The 18,879-nt window shown below is 46.6% G+C and overlaps 1 protein-coding gene across 1 annotated transcript; it reads right to left on the bottom strand.

The window, feature by feature from the left end:
• Positions 1–23: 23 nt before the first annotated feature.
• On the bottom strand, positions 24–12,588 carry CTRC (chymotrypsin C). Its single transcript, XM_007950785.1, has 8 exons — positions 12,549–12,588; positions 11,083–11,174; positions 10,894–10,991; positions 9,496–9,621; positions 7,669–7,805; positions 6,004–6,149; positions 5,014–5,166; positions 24–71 (listed from the first exon to the last, which is right to left on the bottom strand). Exons 1-8 carry the CDS (start codon positions 12,586–12,588, stop codon positions 24–26), a joined length of 840 nt encoding a protein of 279 aa, XP_007948976.1.
• Between the last annotated feature and the right edge of the window lie 6,291 nt (positions 12,589–18,879).

The raw sequence follows: 18,879 nt of genomic DNA, 5'->3' as shown, positions 1-18,879 counted from the left end.
TTGGAGGAGGATGATTGCTGGCATCAGATCTGCAGCTTGATGACGTTGGAGTCAATGGCTCTGCAGTTCTTCTGGTCACAAGATGGGTGTGATAGAGCCAAAACTAAACCAAACTCACTGGCCTTGAGTCAATTCCAACTCCCACTGGGTTTCCAAGGCTGTAAATCTTTATGGAAACAGACTGCCTCATCTTTCTTCTACAGAGTGGCTGGTGGGTTCAAACCACAGACCTTCTGGTCAGCAATCAAATACCTTAACCACTGCCCTACCAGAGCACCTTAGGTGTGAAAGAAGGAGGCTGAAAATAAAGTTTGGATCAAGCAACCAGTAGTACTGTCTGAACTTGAGTACTTTCTATTCAAAATTGAAGACTCGACTTAGGTACCACCACCTCCAGGAAGTCTTCCTGCACTCCTCCCACCAACTGAAGCTATGTACATTTTTGTGCAACTAGTCTGTTTCCTTTCTTCACACTTATACCAGGGAACTCAAATAATTTGTTTATGGATGTGTCTCTTCCAGAACAGGGATCATGTCTGACCTATCACTAGATTCCCAGGATAGAGATGGTGTCATGCTCCATACAAGCCCATTGCTTGGTGAGTGTCTTAGTTGCTTAGTGATGATCTATAATAACAAATACCACAAATGGGTGGCTTTAATGAACAGAAATTTATCTTCTCACAGTTTAGGAGGCTAAAAGTCTGCTCTAGGGGAAGACTCTATGCTCTGTGGGAAAATCCTTATCTCTCTCAGCTTCTTTCCCTTGGTTCCTTGGCAACCTCCATGTGGCAGCAGTCTTTCTCTATTTGTGCTTACTTGTTTCTGTGCCTAACCTGTTTAACCTGTTCTCTTTATATCTCAGACCAAAACACCAAAAAAACCCAAAGTCACTGCATTCGAGTAGAATCCAACTCATAGCGACCCCTCCTTGGGTTTCTGAGGTGTTACCTCTATGGAAGTAGAGTGCCCAGTCTTCCTTCTGAGGGGTGGCTGGTGGGTTTGAACCACCATCCTCCTGATCAGCAGTCAAATGCCTTGGACACTACACCACCAGAGCTCACAAACACATACAAAGTGTCAGTTGATGGGAGGAGTATAGGAGATGATTGGATTATAGCGTATTCCACACTGATAAGAGCTCATTAGCATAACAAAGAAAACCCTATTGCCAAATTGTGAGTACAATTTATGCCAATTTATGATGTACAGTTGTGCACCAAATAACTTGCCATTTGGGCGACGTCCTACCACGTATATGTCTATGGTCCCATAAGGTTATAACAGAGTTTGGAAATAGCATTTGGAGAATGACACGTAGTGAATGCAATAGCTTCCCACACACAATAAGCGCATCTCATGTCTCCTTTATACAAAGCAATTGTGTTGCCAGGAATATAAAAATATAGTACATATATAACCTTAATACATATGTCTTGATAGTCATAAACGATTATGATACTAGCTCATGTTTGTACTGTAGTGTACTTTCTATCTAAAAGTTTATTGTATAAACTTATGTTTTGATGGATAAGCAGCAGCATCCAAACTCATGTATTGTGCATCTCTTAGTGTTGTAGTGTCATCTCTCTGTTTAATTTTCTTTAGGAAATGTTACCTTAAAGTGTACCATGGCTCCCAAATGCAGCAAAACCTGTTGCTAGTGATGCAGCAGCAAGAGGCAAAGGAGAAGCATCAATTTGGAAGCAAAACCGAAGGTTATTAAACCACACAAAGGTGAAAAATCAGTGAAAGCTATTGCTTATGATTTAGGTTTGTGGCATTTAACAGTCATGATGATCCTCAAAAAAATAAAATAAAATAAAATAATTCTTCAAGCTGTTTAATGGTTGACTCCACTGAAAGCTACAAGGCTAACAAAAATGTGAAAGGAGCCTACATCAGATACGGAGAAATTGCTGATGACGTGGATTGAGGACCAAACACAAAAGCAAATGCCTCTCAGCCTGTTGCTGATCACTGCTTAGGCATGAAGCTTGTTTAAGGTGCTTAAAGAAAAAGCAGGACCAGATGATGATATGGTGTTCACACAACATCCAAATCACAAACATCCTATTTCACAGAATCTATCATGGACGTTAAGCAATGCATGACTGTATTCAAGTTACTATGAATTGCACGTTCAACTGTCTTTTTTTTTTTTTTTTTTTGGTACATCTCATCTTTAGTAAGGAGCCCTGGTGGTACAGTGGTTAAAGCATTTGACTGCTAACTAAAAGTTTGATGATTTGAACCCACCAGCTGCTCCATGGGAAAAAGATGAGGCAGACTTGCTTCCATAAAGATTTACAGCCTTGGAAACCCTATGGGGCAGTTCTATTCTGTCCTATAGGATCACTATGAGTTGGAATCAACTTGATGGCAGTGGTTTGTATTGTTTGGGGTGTCTTTAGTAGTACGTTCTACACACAATGTTGCACTGCCTAATTTGCCCATGCATAATTCTCAGATGTTCACTTGCAGATGTCTAAAGATCAGATTTATAAAGATGTGATAATAAAAGGCAATAATAATAAAAACTAAATGGAAAAAAAAAAGAGGTATATGTCAGAACCGACTTATGACTGAATCACTGAAACAGAATCCCATTGTAAGTTGAGTATCCACAAGCATACTCAACTCACTACCATTGAGTCGATTCTGACTCATAGTGACTCCCTTTTGGGTTTCTGAGGTGGTAAATCTTTAAGGAAGTAGATTGCCCAGTCTTCCTTCTGTGCAGTGGCTGGTGCGTTTGAACCACCAACCTCCTGGTTAGCTTTTTGAGGACACAATTAAATTCCTAATACTGAGTAAATGAACTCTTCCCTGAGAATAGGCTTGGCATGGTGGGGGTATGTGAGATAAGCTACAGTCTCTACACTCCAGGAGCCAAAGTCTGATGGGGAAATGGGACAACTCACGGACCACTTAGAAGCTGCTCTGAACTCCTGTGAAGAGTTCAGAGGCCAGGGTTAGGGGCCTGCTTCCTTGCTCCACTTCCATTGAATATCTACTGGAGAAGGCCTCCGGAGATCAGCATGTTTTGGGGAGTACCCCAGCTATAGTTAGAGTCCAGGGTGCCCACCATGTCCCCCATGATAACTGTCCCCACATGTACTGAATACTGATCACCCTTTCTTTTGGTCCTCCTTGCCCTCCAGACAGCCTTGGATTAGATCTCCCTTCTCTGAGCTTCTTGCTGCTCATGTGTGGCTGGACAGTTCTTTCTTGCCTCTCTGGGCCTCAGTTTCCGTACTTGTCTAATGCAGTGAAGTATTTTCTAGCCTGACCCATGGTGACTGTGTGTGGCTTGAGCCCCCAAGGGTTGAGCTGGAGTCTCTTCCTCCTCCTCCCACACCTCCACTGTGCTCAGTAGAGCCTGGGCCTGAAGTTAGGACTCATTAAACATTTCTAGAACCAGAGATCTAGGCCAACAGCAGCTGTGAGGTCTGTGCTGGATGGGGGATGGGGGCTCTCTGGGAATCTCCTTATTCAGGGGGTCAGTGGGTGTCCCTGAGCTCTGGGCATCCTCCTGAGGCTGGCCTCTCTGGATTGGGGGTTGCTGCCCTTGGGGAGACCCCATCTTTCACAGCTTGGGGACCCATCAGAGCCCTCTGTGGAGGCAGGACTAGAGAAGAGGGTGCTCTGACCTGGGTCACTGAGGGAAGCAAGTGTCTGATGTATCCTTAACTCCTACCCCCTCAGGCTACTCATATGGCTTCCTGGGATGACCTCTAGTGCCCCTCACCAGGACCCCCAGCAGCTCTCTCCAAGCCCTAGCCAGGCTGAACAGGCCTCTCTTTGTAACCTCTGGTAAAGAAAGAGGCAGCCCCTAGAAAGCTTGGGGATGCCCCAAACCCACTACTGTTGAGTTGGTTCCTACTCATAGTGACCCTACAGGACAGAGTAGAACTACCCCATAGAGTTTCCAAGACTGTGATCTTTAGGGAAGCAGACTGCCTCCTCTTTCTCCCACAGAGTGGCTGGTGGGTTTGAACCACCGACCTTTCAGGTAGCAGCCACGCATTTAACCATTGCACCACCAGGGCTTCATGGGGAATTCCAGGGGAGGCACAAAGCAAGAATCGAGGCAGCTTGAGGAAGAAGGCGTTTATTGTTGTGGGGACTTCCTGCCATGGAACCCAAGGACGAATCAAAGCTGCATTTTCTGGAGGAGCAGAGAACAGAGTGAGGGACTTTAGATGTGTGCCTTTCTGGGGCAGTGTGAAGCTCAGACAGGAGAGCAGGCACACAGGGACACAGGAGGTGGCCTGGGCTTTGACACATCAATGTTGCCTCTGCCCAATGGGCTTGAACTCCCCTCAGGATCTCAGATCACTGAGGCTGCAAATGGGGGCTCAGAAGATATCCTCTCCCAATACCCCATGTGAGAGCCCCCAGCCCAGGGTAGCCCCAAGATGGTGAATGGCCAGCCACACCACCCCCTCCTCTGTTGGTCCCTGCCCCAATGGGGCCATGTTTCATTTTGGGGGTACTGCTATGATGCCTGCAGTCAGGACATAAAGTATTTGCTGAAGCAAATAGATGAATGGATGGAGGTGTTAATGCCTGTTTCCTTCACTGCACCCAACTCAAGGTCTGCATACAGTAAGTGCTCACTCAGTACCTCTTTCATGAGCAAGTGACTGACTGACTGACTGACTGAATCAGTAAGTGAATGTGTGAATGAATAAGTGAGTGAATAAAGGGGGAACTGAGCAAGCAAGGAGCCTTGGCAACACAGTGCTGCTAACGTGACCACTGGTGGTTTGAACCCACCAGCCACTTTATGGGAGGAAGATGTGGCAGTCTGCTTCCATAAAGATTACAGCCTTGGAATCTCTACGGAGCAGTTAGTTCTTTGCCCTATGGATCACTGTGAGTCAGAATCAACTTGACAGCAATGGGTTTAGCTTTTTTGGTGAGGAACCAAGTAAGGAGTGAATGAATGAGTGAAGGTGTGAGCAGGGAAGTGATTGAAGAAATGGGGTGTGTGAGGCAAGCACCCACCTCGTTGATCCAGTCAATGTAGGCAGACACGCGAGTGTAGACTGCGGGCTTCTTGAGGGTGTTGCAGCCCAGTCCTGAGCCGAAGCTGACGATGCCACGCACCTCCCAGGAGCTGTTCTCTGCCTGGCAGTTCAGCGGGCCACCTGAGTCTCCCTGTGCCAGATGGGGTGGGCATCAGCCACCAAGCCTCCCTCCAGAGGCAGGCTTGGGCAGCAGGGGCAGAGGGATAGAGGAGGGTGTGTGCTGGCCCCACAATCTCTGTCTCTGTTTATTCCTCACTCCGTCCCTGATGAGGCAGAGGAGGTCTGGCTTGGGGCTGCTATGGCCTAGTTCTCAGGATGCCTGGGGTGTCAGACTGGTTCTTGTTTTGCTGTGTGATCTTGGGATGATGCTAACCCTCTCCGGGCCTTTGTTTCCTCAGCTATCTAGAGTTTCCATGTCTAGAATTCTGTGAGCTGCTCAGAAAGGTGAGATGTGTTAGAGACCTAGGAAAGTGGGGAAGGTGTGAGTGGGGAGAGAGTCATGGAAACAGGACGACAGCCTATGATTGTCTTCAATGTTTCTGTCAGATCTTCCTAACTCCTCTGTCTTCCTGGACTGGTGGAGCTGATGGCATGAAGGAACATGTGCAGAGACTTCAACGAAGCTCCTTCTATATCCCCATTTGATAGACGGGAAAACTAAGTTTCAGAGAGGTTAAACGGCCTGTCCGAGGTTACACAGCTAGTGAGTGGTGGGACTGGGACTCGAACTCAGATTCTATGGCTCAACTCTCCTGCTGTCGTCACAGTGTTCAGGTTGAAGGGGAGGGGAATGGGTGAGGTGTGGGTGACAAGTCTTTTCCTGAACTTTCTGGGTCCAACCGGGGCACAGTTTTCTCCCAGGTTTCATTTCATGAGTCTCACCACTCCCTACCCTCCTTGCCTCCCTTGTTATCCTCCCTACTTGACCACCTAGAGTTGGGACGAGGTGCAGGGCCAGGACACTCACGTTACAGGCTGAGATGACACCATCTCCCCCGGCGCACACCATCGTGTCCTTCACCATGGTACCCCACCAGTCACTCTGGGTGCATGTGGCATGATCCACCACTGGCTGCAGGCCCTGCTGCAGCTCATCGGCGATGGGGCCATTGGCTGGGGAGAGGGGGCCATGACAAGAAGTTAGCAGAGGTGGGCCCAGCCAAGCCTAGCCCCAGGTCCATCATCTGGGAGCAGAGGGTGAGGTGAGGCCTGGCTGAGGCTTTGTGGGAACCACACATGTGCCCTCAATCAAGAGCTGAGACTCTGCCCTAAACCATCTTAATCCATTTGGAGCAGAGATCCCTCTGAGAGCAAGGAAGAAGGAGCAGGTTTGAGGCAGAATTAATCCATAGAGAGCCCTTAAGGGATAACCATTGAGTTGAGTTGCCTTTAATTTGCATGCTAAGGTTTTAATTGTCAATCGTTTCCCTGTAGGTTTAACCTGGTGAATTATGTAGGTTTTTCTCAGCTCAAGATTTTCTAAGTAATGATCTGTATTTTCTTCTAGGTCTTCTATAGCTTCATTTGTTGTTGTTGTTGTTGTTATGTGCCGTGGAGTCGGCCCCGACTCATAGCGACCCCTCCTTGGGTTTCCGAGGCAGTATCACTACGGAAGTAGGATTGCCCAACCTTCCTTCCGAGGAGTGGCTGGTGGGTTTGAACCACCAGCCGTCTGGTTAGCAGGCAAGTGTCTTAGCCACCATGCTACCAGAGCTCCCATACTTCATTTACTTACATTTAATTCGGCTGGACTTTGTTTGGGCATCTGGTGTGCCATAAGGAGCCATGGTAGCACAGTGGCAAAGCTCTCAAAAGGTGGGTGGCTCGAAACTACCGACATTTCCAGGGAGAAAGATGAGGCAGTCTGCTTCCATAAAGATCTACAGCCTTGGAAACCCTGTGGGACAGTTCTACTTTGCCCCATAAGGTTGCTATGAGTTGGAATTGACTCAATGGCAGTGGGTTTGATTTTTGGTGTTTTTGTTGTTGTTATGTGCCGTTGAGTCGAACCCGACTCATAGCAACCCCTCCTTGGGTTTCCGAGGCAGTATCACTATGGAAGTAGATTCCGAGGAGTGGCTGGTGGGTTTGAACTGTCAGCCTTCTGGTTAGTAGTCAGTTGCCTTAGGCACTATACCATAAAGATCTAACACCCACCCCATGGTTTGTGGTGTATTTAGTTTAATTAATAGTAAGTATTTATATGACACTTACTATGTGTCAAGCCCTGTTCTAAGGACTTGACCAATTCTAATCCATTTAATCCTCACAATACCACTTGTCTGTCACATAGTATGAGCTTCATAAATATCAGCTATTATCATTACAGAGTTAAACAAGATGTGAAAATGTTTAAGCAAAAAGGAAAAGTGATGAGCAAGTGTGCATGGAGTGCTGTCAGAGCTGCTTCCTCTGGGAAGGCTGTCATGATTTGCCAGGAGCCGTACTCAACACGCTCAGCTGCAGACAGAAAGGTTGGGGGTTTGAGTCCACCCAGAGGTGCCTCAGAAGAATGGCCTGGTGATCTACTTCTGAAAACTCTGCCATTAAAGATTCTGTGGAGTACAGTTCTACTCTAATACACCCAGAATCTCCAGGGGTTGGATTTGACTCAACAGCAACTGGTACTCACTCCAGAGGCGGCCCCAGCCAGTGACGTAGCAGGGGAAGCCCTGAGGCAGCAAGGAGCCCTCCTCTGGCAGGCAGGCTACCTGGATGGTGTCACTCAGTTCCACGGGCTCCGCCAGTTTGATGAGGGCAATGTCGTTGCTAGAATCCAAGTGAGAGGGTGAGTGGGTTGGAGGGCCCTGGGCTGTGAGTTGGGAGTCAGGCCAGGGGTAGCCTGGGGTCCTCCATAGACATCATGGACCTCGAGCTTTTTATTGGCTGACAGGTGTGTCAGAGAGCAAAGGACCTGCCTTTTAAGTTGATCACCCATCTGCCTAAATGGAAAGGCTGAACAGAGGGGGAAATCAGAGCTGAAGCATTCCAAACCACTGCTGGTTATGTATCTATCACAAATTAAGCAAAAGCAAATGAGAAGTTATAAGGTTACAAGAGGGACACTTAGAGTTGTGATTTTTATATTTTCATTTTACAGAATGAAAGTGGGCAGCCCTAGACAGACCTGGGTTGATCTTAGTTCTACCCTTGTGGTGCAGTGAATGACTCAATATGACCCTTCTAGTCATAGTTTTGTAACTCTTATCAAAAGATTGGGTAGGACTGTGCAAATAATGTGCTCGTGGCCTACCAAAGGCATAGAATAGCTAGTTAATAATACAAATAAGATACATGGCACCCTTGTGGGAATGGGACCATGAAAATAAGGTGTATGGAAACTTAATGAGAGGATTGGTTAGTTTTGCCATCCTGCTAGGCTTAAAAAGAGCCAATTCCAAAACAGACGGGGAGGGGAGCTCACTACCACCAAGAAAGAAGAGATGGGAGCAGAACACATTCTTTGGGCCAAGGGTCCCTGTGCTGGAAACCTCCTAGACCCAGGAGACAGAGAGCTGTAACATGGAAGACAACAAGAGACAGTGGCACACCACTGACGAGTGACAGCAGAATGAGATGGCAGGAACCAGGAGCCCAGTGGGACTTGCCAGTCCATGGAGTTAAGATTTGTAACACTTGCTCAAGAAGGCTCCCTGCAGGGCCTAGAGGCAGCAAGGCCCCAGCAGAGCCCAGTAGCAGAGGGTGAGGAGAAGCTGTCCTGATAGAAGAATTGAGTCTCGAGCTGTTCCTGTTCTGAATTGATTCCAATCCTGAGTCATACTCTGTTACTTCCCTAATAAACCACTTTACTGTAAGTATGGTTCATGAGTTCTGTGAGACGTTGCAACAAATTACCAAAACCAAAAATGGGAGCGGGAGTACTGAGAGGAGGGGGAGTAGTTGATGTTAGAGATGATAGAGTGGTACAGCAGTTTGGAATAGTTGGACATTTGGGACATCTTTAACCTTTGCCTCATAGGAACCAACTTAGTGCTGATCTTTATTAAAGAAATTATTCATTTAACCATGTGCTAGGCTGTGTGACCTAGGACACGTTCCTTAGCCTCTCTGAGCTTCAGTTCCTTATCTAGGGCTGTGGTAAGGATTGAATAGGAAATGGCATTGGAAAGTGCCTGCTGCAGTGAGTGTGCAGTAGGTGCTCAGTAAAGGTGAGTCCTGGCTCAGCTTCTGGCTGAGAGGCTCCGGGAAGGACATTCTTGGGCTTCTGTATCTTTATTCCTTGTACCTTCCAGGGACTCTTGGCCAACAGTGGGGGTGGGAAGGGTGTCTGCCTCCATTTAGTATTTCGCCATTTTATATAAAGGTGTCATCTTGCTGGCTGTTCAGGGTGAGGATGGGGGCAGGGACAGGGTGGGGGCAGGCTCCTCAGCTCTGTCTCGGGAATCCCTTCTCTTTCTGTGCTCTCCCAGGACTGTGAGAAGGCCAGCTAGGTACTCACCGCACCAGGAAGGAGTTCCACTTCTCATGGACAAAGATGGTGTCCACGGCCACAAACAGGGAGCCTTCCTCGTCTTCCACTGCCAGGTTGTTCTTCCCCAGGCCCACACGATAGGTGCGGGTGTTGCTGGACAGAGGAAGGACACAGGGTCAGGGTAAATTTGATGGTTCAGCCCTGTGGCTACCACAGGAAGAGAGTGTCCAACCCCATGACCCTTCAAGGTGGGGTATAGGGAAAGGATCCTGGTCTTGGAGTCAAAGGGCTCAGGTTATGTCGTGGCTTTACCACTCTTAGAGGGTAGCTTTGGACCTCAGTCTTCTCATCTATAAAAACCAAAAACCAAAAACCAAACCCATTTTCGTCGAGTTGATTCTGACTCATGGCAACCCCACATGTTACAGAGTAGAACAGCTCCATAGAGTTTTCTTGGCAGCTGTAATCTCTATGGAAGCAGATGGCCAGGCTTTTCTTCTGCAGAGGAACTGCAGTGGGTTAGAACAGCCAACCTTTAGGTTAGCTGCTGATTGCAAGGTGCTTATGCCACCCAGGGACCTTTTCCTCATCTGTAAGGTGGAGATAATATTAGAACTTGGGTGCCAGGGCTGCTGTGAGAACAAGCCACCCTCATCTCTTGCCCACATTGTTGCAACAGTGGCCTCATTGTCTCCCTGCTTCCATCCTGGCCTTCTACTGTCTATTCTTAACCCAGCACCCAGTGCGAGTCTTCTAAAACAGAAGTCAGCCTCTGCCTCTCCTCTGCTCAAAAACCCTTCCAATGGCTCTGTCTCATTCAGGGTCAAAGCCAAAGCCCTAACATTCACTTGCACAATCAGGCTGGTCCTTTCCTCTCTAGCTCCCCTATTCCTTCTCTCTGCCATGCCCTTTAAAATAGAAGGCCTCAAGATTTTTGGTTCCTTTCCTGCTTTACTTTCCTCCATTACCATTTGATATGTTTAATAATTACTTGTTTAGCTGTCTGCTGTTCTGTCTTCCACTACACCATAAGTTCCCTGAGGACACAGACTTCGTCATCTTCCCCGCTGTATTCCCTGGCACATAATAGGTGCACAATAAATGAACAACTGAGTTACTGAATATAAGTAGCTTATTTAGCCCCCTAAGGAGCTCTGGTAGCACAGTGACTAAGGCATCTGACTGCTAACCAGAAGGTTGGCAGTTCAAACCCACTCCCACTCCGTGGAAGCAAGACTGGGCAATCTATTTCCATAAAGATTTACTGCCTCGGAAGCCCAATGGGGGTCGCTATGAGTCAGGATTGACTAGATGGCAGTGGGCTCCCCCCCCCCCCAGTATTTAGCCCCCGATAAAGGTAGTAGGTGCCTTATAAGAACAGCTTATCAGGCTTCTACCTTGGGGTGGGGTGTCACGCTAGTTCACCTGATGCAGTGGGCAGCAGTGAGGACATAGCTGCTGGCGATCAAGGTGCCACCGCATGTGTGTCTCCAAGTGTCATCCTTGAGATATTGGAGGGAGATCTAGAAAGGTTGAAGAAGGGCCACTTGTCAGATCCTTGGGGACTCTCACCCCCTTTCCACCCCCACTTCCAACCCCTAGCAGTATGCTTACCTGCCAGGGCCAGCTGTGGGGCCTGGCATTGTCTCCTCCTACCACCCGAGCTGATAGGTTGGGCAGGAAACTGGGGACCCCGCAGCTGGAGGCTGGGTGAGTAGGAGGGGAGGAGCTCAGGTGAGTGATGCTGGCACCCCCACTGGGGTGGATACAGATGGGGTAGGCAGGTGAAAAGAGCTATGGGTCCGGCAGGCATGGGTTCATATTTCACTTCACAGGCTTTGGGGAAGCACCTAATTTTCCGGGCCTCAGCTTCCCTTTCTATGAAGTGGTAAGACTAGCATTAACCTGGTGAATTAAGCATATAAGGCTTAGCAAAGGGCCTGTACAGAGCAGATGGTAAACTGAAGGAAATAAAAAGGTGCCTGGTACTTGTGTGCAGGAGCTCAGCACACCTGTGTCCTTTACCCTCACCCTGTGGAGGGCATATGAGTGTCGAATCCAGTTACAGAACATTGTAGCCGAGAAGCTGTGCAGATGAATCAAGAGCATCTAATCCCAAATTTTGGCTCAAGCACTAATTAGTCAAGTGATCTCAGGCAAGATAATGAGCCTAACTGAACCTCACTGTCCTCATCTGTGAAATGGAGACATTCATAGAACCCATCTCTTCAGGAAGGAGTCCTGGGGGCACACAGTTAAGTGCTTGTCTGCTCACCAAAAGGTTGGTGGTCCAAACCCACTGAGTGACTCTGTGGGAGAAAGACCTGATGACTTGCTCCCATTAGGATCATAGCCAAGAAAACCCTACGGGGCAGTTCTAGCCTGTCACATGGGGTCACTTTGAGTTAGAATGGACTCTATGACACCCAACAGGAACATCAACTCTCAGGGTTGTTGTAGCAATCAAATTTGCATGTAAAGAGCTAGCACATGGCCTGGTACATAGTAAGCACACAATAAACAAGAGCTGCTATCATTAATATCGTTACTGTCATTAGCTGGAAGGATTCTTAATCGAGTGCTCTCATTTCCCAAACATGTCAGTGAGATTTAGAGAGGTGAAGTGACTCATCTAAGTCCTGAAGTGAGTGAGTGACATTTAAGTTAAGTCCTTTGATTCCTGATCTGATGAAATACCACCAAAATGGGAAAACAAAGAATCTCCAAGTGAGAGAGTTCTCTGGGAAGCAAGCATTAGCTCCGATGGTCCCTAGAGTGAATCTAGGATGTGGCATCTGCTGGATCCCTGGCTCAGTGCCTTCTGTACCTCATCTCTAACTCTCACCTGACCTGGGGAGGTCAGACCATTGTCCTGTTTGGTGAATGTGGAAGTAGAGCTACAGAGCAGGGAAGTGACTCATCTGACACACAGTGAGTCACCAGCATCAGAGACCACACTGGACCCTAAACTCCTTTTGAGAGCTTTGGTGAGAAGAGGACCCCTGCCCTGCCCTTATCTGCAGGAGGTCATCCCAAGCTCACAGCCCACTGGTTGCAGCTGGTCCCTACCCAAATCTTACCGCAGGCTAGGAGTGCAGCGAGGACTGTGATGCCCAACATGTTGTGAGTGTCCAGACAGAGTGGCCACCAAGGTGGTATAGGTGTATTTATAGGCAAGAGGGGGCTGCCCCTTACCCCCTTGCCAAGACTGAGCCAACCTTTGGGTAGAAACCTGTTTGGACAAGGTTCTTTCCCTGACCTTGGGTGGTTACTATTTAATTTGGACAGGAGACAAAGCTGGCTTGTGGGTATGGATTTTCTAACCACCGTGAGACAGAGCCAAATTCTGAGATTTCCAGGCTTCTTAGGGCTCTTTCCACTCCAAGTAAAGGAAACTGATGGTGCAATGGTTAAGTGTTTGCCACTAACTTGAAGGTGGGAGGTTTGAACCCCCATCTACTTCATGGGAGAAAAGACCTAAAGATTTGCTCCTGTCAAGACTGTAGCCTAGGAAATCCTATGGGGCAGTTCTACTCTGTCCTATAAGGCTGCTATGAGTCAGAATCAACTTACAGGACACAACAGCAACACCAGCACTCTGGCTAGAGTGGGTTCCCATTCTCTCTCCTGTCTCATTCTTTTTTAGTTATCATTTATTGGGTGCCCAATATTTCTTACATCATCTCACTTAATTCTCCCAATGAGAACACGAAGTAGATACTATTATCTGCTCTTTAGAGATGAGGAAGCTGAGATGCAGAGAGGGTAAGTGAGCATCCAGGGTCACACAGCTGGACAGCAGCAGAGCCAGGATTTGAATTCAGTGCTCTTAACACTAGTGCAAATATCATGCTTAGTAAAGCAGAAATTTAGGAGCTCTGGTAGCATAGTGCCTAAGGCACTTGACTGCTAACCAGAAGGCTGGTGGTTCAAACCCATCAGCCACTCCTCGGAAGGAAGGTTGGGCAATCCTACTTCCGTAGTGATACTGCCTTGGAAACCCAAGGAGGGGTTGCTATGAGTCGGGGCCGACTCGACGGCACATAACAACAACAACAAAAGCAGAAATTTAGTGAAAACAAGAGAAATGAATCAACACAACAGCTACAAGAAACATACCAACAGTTGTGAAGATGGCGCAGGACCAGGCAGTGTTTTGTTCTGTTACACAGAAGTCTGCAATGAGTTGAAGTCAACTTGATGGCAACCACTAACAACATTAGCCCTAGGCTTCAGGCTACTGGGATACATTGCTTCCTTCTCTGTCTTTCTAGTTCTCTGCTGTTCCTTGTCTTTTCCTTTCTACCTCATTCAGCCCTGGGCTCAGGCCACTCCTTGCACCTCCTTGCATCTGCTGAGGGCCAAGCAAACCCTGGAAAGGGCTTGACAAGTCAAATTCTTCCTAGAGTCAGCTTAGTTGTCTCCCTGTATGACCTCTTAGTCTCCCTGTTTTTAAAATGAACCAATAAGACCAGGTATATGTTTAGGCTCTTTTCAGTCCTTAGGTTCTATGGCTTAAATGTCAAGGGTGGTGGATCTAGATGTGTGCGGTGTATGCAGTGCAGTGAATTACTTCATATGACCCTTCTAGCCATAGCCTTTGTAATTCTCAACAAATTACTGGGTGGGACTATGCAAATGTGAGGTGCTTGTGGCCCACCAAGGGGATTGGATGTTGTTGTTAGGTGCCGTGGAATCGTCTCCGACTCATAGCAACCCTGTGTACAACAGAACAAAACACTGTACCATCCTGCGCCAGCCCCACTATCCTTGCTATATGTGAGCGCATCATTGCAGCCACTGTGTCAACCCATCTCGTCCAGGGCCTTCCCCTTTTTCACTGACCCTCCACTTTACCAAGCATGATATCCTTCTCCAGGGAATGGTCCCTTCTGACAACATGACCAAAGTAGGTGAGACAAAGTCGCTATTCTCGCTTTCAAGGAGCGTTTCAGCTGCACTTCCTCCAGGACAGATTTGTTAGTTCTTTTAGTAGTCCATAATACACTCAGTATTCTTTGCAACACAACTCAAAAGGAATGACTCTTCAGTCTTCTTTATTCATTGTACAGCTTTCACATGCATATGAGGCGAATGAAAAAACCGTGGCTTGGGTCAGGCGCACCTTACTCTTCAAGGAGACGTCTTTGCGTCATCACTTGAAAGAAGTCTTTTGCAGCAGATTTGCCTAATGCAATATATCATCTGATGTCTTGACTGCTGCTTCCATTGGTGGTGATTGTAGAATCAAGTAATATGAAGTCTTTGACAACTTCAATCTTTTCTCCATTTATTGTGATGCTGCTTATTGGTCTAGTTGTGAGGATTTTTCTTTTCTTTATATTGAGGTATAATCCATACTGCAGACTGTAGTCTTTAATCTTCATGAGTAAGTGCTTCAAGTCATCTTCACTTCCAGCAAGCAAAGTTGTGTTGTCAGCACATCACAGGTTGTTAATAAGTCTCCCTCCAATCCTGATGCCATGTTCCTCTTCATACATTCCAGCCTCTCAGATTATTTGCTCAGCATACAGATTGAATAAGTATGGTAAAAGGATACAACCCTGACACACTCCCTTCCCGATTTTAAACCATGCACTGTCCCCTTGTTCTGTTCGAATGACAGCCTCCTGGTCTATGTACAGGTTCCTCAAGAGTACAATGAAGTGTTCTAGAATTCCCATTTTTCTCATTGTTATCCATAATTTATTATGATCCACATAATTGAGTGCTTTTGCATTGTCAACAAAACACAAGCAAACATTTTTCTGGTATTTTTTGCTTTCAGCCAAGATCCATCTGACATCAGCAATGATATCCCTTGTTCCATGTCCTCTTCTGAATCCAGCTTGTGTTTCTGGAAGTTCTCTGTCAATATACTGCTGCAACTGTTTTTGAATGATCTTCAGTAAGATTTTACTTGCATGCGATATTAATGATATTGTTCAATAATTTCCATATTCTGTGGGATCAGAATCTGTGGGATTTGATCATTTTCTAATAATGTCTGGAACCCTAATGTGAGGATTGGTCAGTTTTGTCATCTGCTAGGCTTAACATGAGCCATCCCAGAAGCAGGATGGCCAGGGATATCACTACCATCAAGAAAGAAGAGTCAGGAGTGGAACATGGACCCAAGATTCCTGTGCTGAACCTCCAATGGTCCAGGAGACAGAGAGCTGTGACACTAGAGATGGCAAGATGGCACGGGATGGGGAGAAACAGCAGCAGGGAAATGGTGACAGCAGAATCAAGAGACCAGCACAAGATGGAGAGGCGGGCTTCTAGCCCGTGGAGCAAGAGGGCTGAGTGCTTTTGGGCAGGAGGCTTGTTGATGGAGTGGGGTGCCTCTCTGAGCACCTATTTGTAGAGCTAAAAGACCTTTGTAATACTTGACCAAACAGGCAGAGGCCAAGGGGCCACAGGGCCAGGAGGTTGGGGCCAGAGAGGTGGTGTCTGCTGTGAAGCTGAGAAGAGGCTGTCCTCGAAGAACTGCATCCAGAGTCATTTTTGATCCTTAATTGTGGACTGTGACTTCTCCAAAAGAACCCCCCAAAAACCAAACCCACTGCCATCAAGTCAGTTAGGACTCATGGTGACCCTTATTGGCCAAAGCAGTAAATCTTAATGGAAGTAAATTTTCTCGTCATCCTTCAGTGGAGCAGGTGGTGTGTTTGAACCACCAGTCTTCAGGTTAGCAGTCAAATGCCTTAGGCAGTGTGTCACCAGAGCTCCTTTTACCTCTCCAATAAACCCTATAGTCATAAGTGTTGTCTCTGAGTTCTGTGTGGCCATTGCAATGAATTATTGAATCCAGCAGAGAAGGAGAGAGTGATGTGGGAGGGATGGTTGGTGTCAGAATTGGTAAAGAGGTTGGAGGGTGGTGGAATGTCTGACCTCTGCCTCATAGGAATCAGCCTTGGGCTGTTGATGCTAATCTTGATCCTTCTCCCTACCTCATGAAGTTAGTTCAGAAGCCACTCCCAGGCTGTTTTACAGTGTGAGTCCAGCACTGTGTGTTTAGAAGTTCTATCCAGACACTGGCAGTGAGGTCAGCCCATCTCTTGGAGTTTCTGATTTAATCCATTTACCAGACTTGAGACTGGTTGATTAGACTCTGCTATTCTTCCTCTTACTACTCATCCCTCATGTTCCCAGGAAGTAATTTTCTGAGCTGAGCCCACTGGTCACCTTAGTAATTGTGTCCCAAGAACAAAGTTTGGAATGCTACACACTCTACTGTTAAATGGTGGTGTCTGGGAGTAGGGGTGGGGTGAAGGAGGATCTAACTTACATATTTTTATAGAGTTTAAATTATTTTCTAAATCAAGCATGCATTATTTTTGTAATATAGAAAATCAACAAACTTTTGATTAAAAGTTAAAAGACACTGAGACAGGGGTGAGTGTGGGTATAGGGTTCTGTCCTGTTGTGATGACCTCAGGCCCCAGATGGGCATCTAGTGGGTCTCAGGGTATGGTTAATTTCTGGTCCATTCTAGGGGCAGGTCCTGATAGAGTCTGTGACTGACTCATAGTGACCCTATATACAAGAGAACGAAACAGTGCCTGGTCCTGTGCCAGCCTCACAATCCTTCTATACCTGAGCCCATCATTGAAGCTACTGTATCAATCCATTTCATTGAGGGCCATCCCCTTTTTTGTTGACCCTCCACTTTACCAAGCATGATATTCTTTTCCAGGGAATGGTCCTTTCTGACAACATGACCAAAGTAGGTGAGACGAAGTCTGGCCATTCTCTCTTCCAAGGAGCATTCCGGCTGCACTTCCTCCAGGACAGATCTGTTAATTCTTCTAGTAGTCTATGGTGCATTCAGTATTCTTCACCAACACCACTACTCAAAAGTGTCAACTCTTCTTGGGTCTTCTTTATTCATTGTCCAGCTTTCTCATGCATATGAGACTATTGAAGATACCAGGGCTTGGGTTGGTGCACCTTAGTTTTCAAAGAGACATCTTTGCTCTTTAGCACTTTAAAAAGGTCTTTTGCAGCAGATTTCCCCAGTGCAATATGTCGTCTGATTTTTTGACTGCTGCTTCCACTGGTGTTGAATGTGGAATCAAGTAATATGAAATCTTTGACAACTAATGACTCAAACTTTGTGTGCTTCTTCTTTCTCTCTCTTATTTTATTTTTTTAAAATTTTACTTTGGTTTGGGTGAAAGTTTACAGAGCAAATTCATTTCCATACAGCACTTTATACATCTTTTGTTCCATTGACTACAGTTCCCCACAATGTAACAGCTCTCTTCGCACTTCCTTCCTGTAGCTACCTCTTCCCCGAGTCCTTCCCTCCCATGCACTCCTGCCCCGGCTCTCTCTGTGCAAACACTGCCTTTCTGTTCTCCCACAAATGATTACTCCAAGGAGTGCATCTACATGATGTAAATGTTTGCCCCATATGCCTGTCTATTGTGTCTTGAAACAACAGAAATTTATTCTCACAGTTCTAGAGGCAGAAGTCTGAATTGAAGCTCTTGGCAGGGCCACAGTTCTCTCTGAAGACTCTAGGGGAAGAACTTTCCTTATCCTCCCAGCTGCTGGTAGCCTCAGGCTTTTCTTGGCTTGCATGGCATCACTACAATCTCTGTCTCCATCATCACATGGTTATCTTCCCTCTGAGTCTCTTTGTCTTTATATTCTTATAAGGACACAAGACATATTGGATTAGGGCCCATCTTACTCCAGTGAGACTTCATGTAAACTTAACTAATTACATCTGCAAAGATACTATTTCAAATATCCTTTTTTAGGGGGACACACATCAACCCTCAACAATGTATTTTTTTAAAGTGATGGCAATACTGCATTATCACTAATAAAAAAGATTAATCTATGGGTAGATACATAAGTAGACTGGCTGAATGATCAGGCATATCTGGGAAAAAGGGATTATACACATAACCATGTATAACCCACCAGTCACTTCTTGGAAGGAAGATTGGGCAATCTACTTCTGTAGTGATACTGCCTCGGAAACCCAAAGAGGGTTCGTGATGAGTCGAAGGCAGTAAGTTTGGCTTGACTGCTAACCAGAAGAAGGCCGGTGGTTCAAACCCACCAGCCACTCCCCGGAAGAAAAGTTGGACAATCTACTTCCGTAGTAGTGATACCGCCTCAGAAATCCAAGGAGGGGTCGCTATGAGTTGGGTCCAACTCAACGGCAGTGTGTGGGCTGTGTATATAAGGTTGGCAGATGATATTTCTACGTACATATTTGTATGTGCTATAAGAATATCCATAAAAATAGAACTAACAGGGGGCAACCACCACTCATTCATCAGATTGTTGTGCTGTGGTGGCTTGTGTGTTGCTGTGAGGCTGGAGGCTATGCCACCAGTATTTCAAATACCAGCAGGGTCACCCATGGTGGACAGGTTTCAGCAGAGC

The sequence above is a fragment of the Orycteropus afer genome, unplaced genomic scaffold, assembly GCF_000298275.1.
Source record: "Orycteropus afer afer isolate SDZICR_OR568_19922 unplaced genomic scaffold, OryAfe1.0 scaffold00288, whole genome shotgun sequence".
NCBI classification, from domain to species: domain Eukaryota; kingdom Metazoa; phylum Chordata; class Mammalia; order Tubulidentata; family Orycteropodidae; genus Orycteropus; species Orycteropus afer.
The sequence above is the reverse complement of the archived record's forward strand: the minus strand, read 5'-3'. Positions and strand labels throughout refer to the sequence as shown.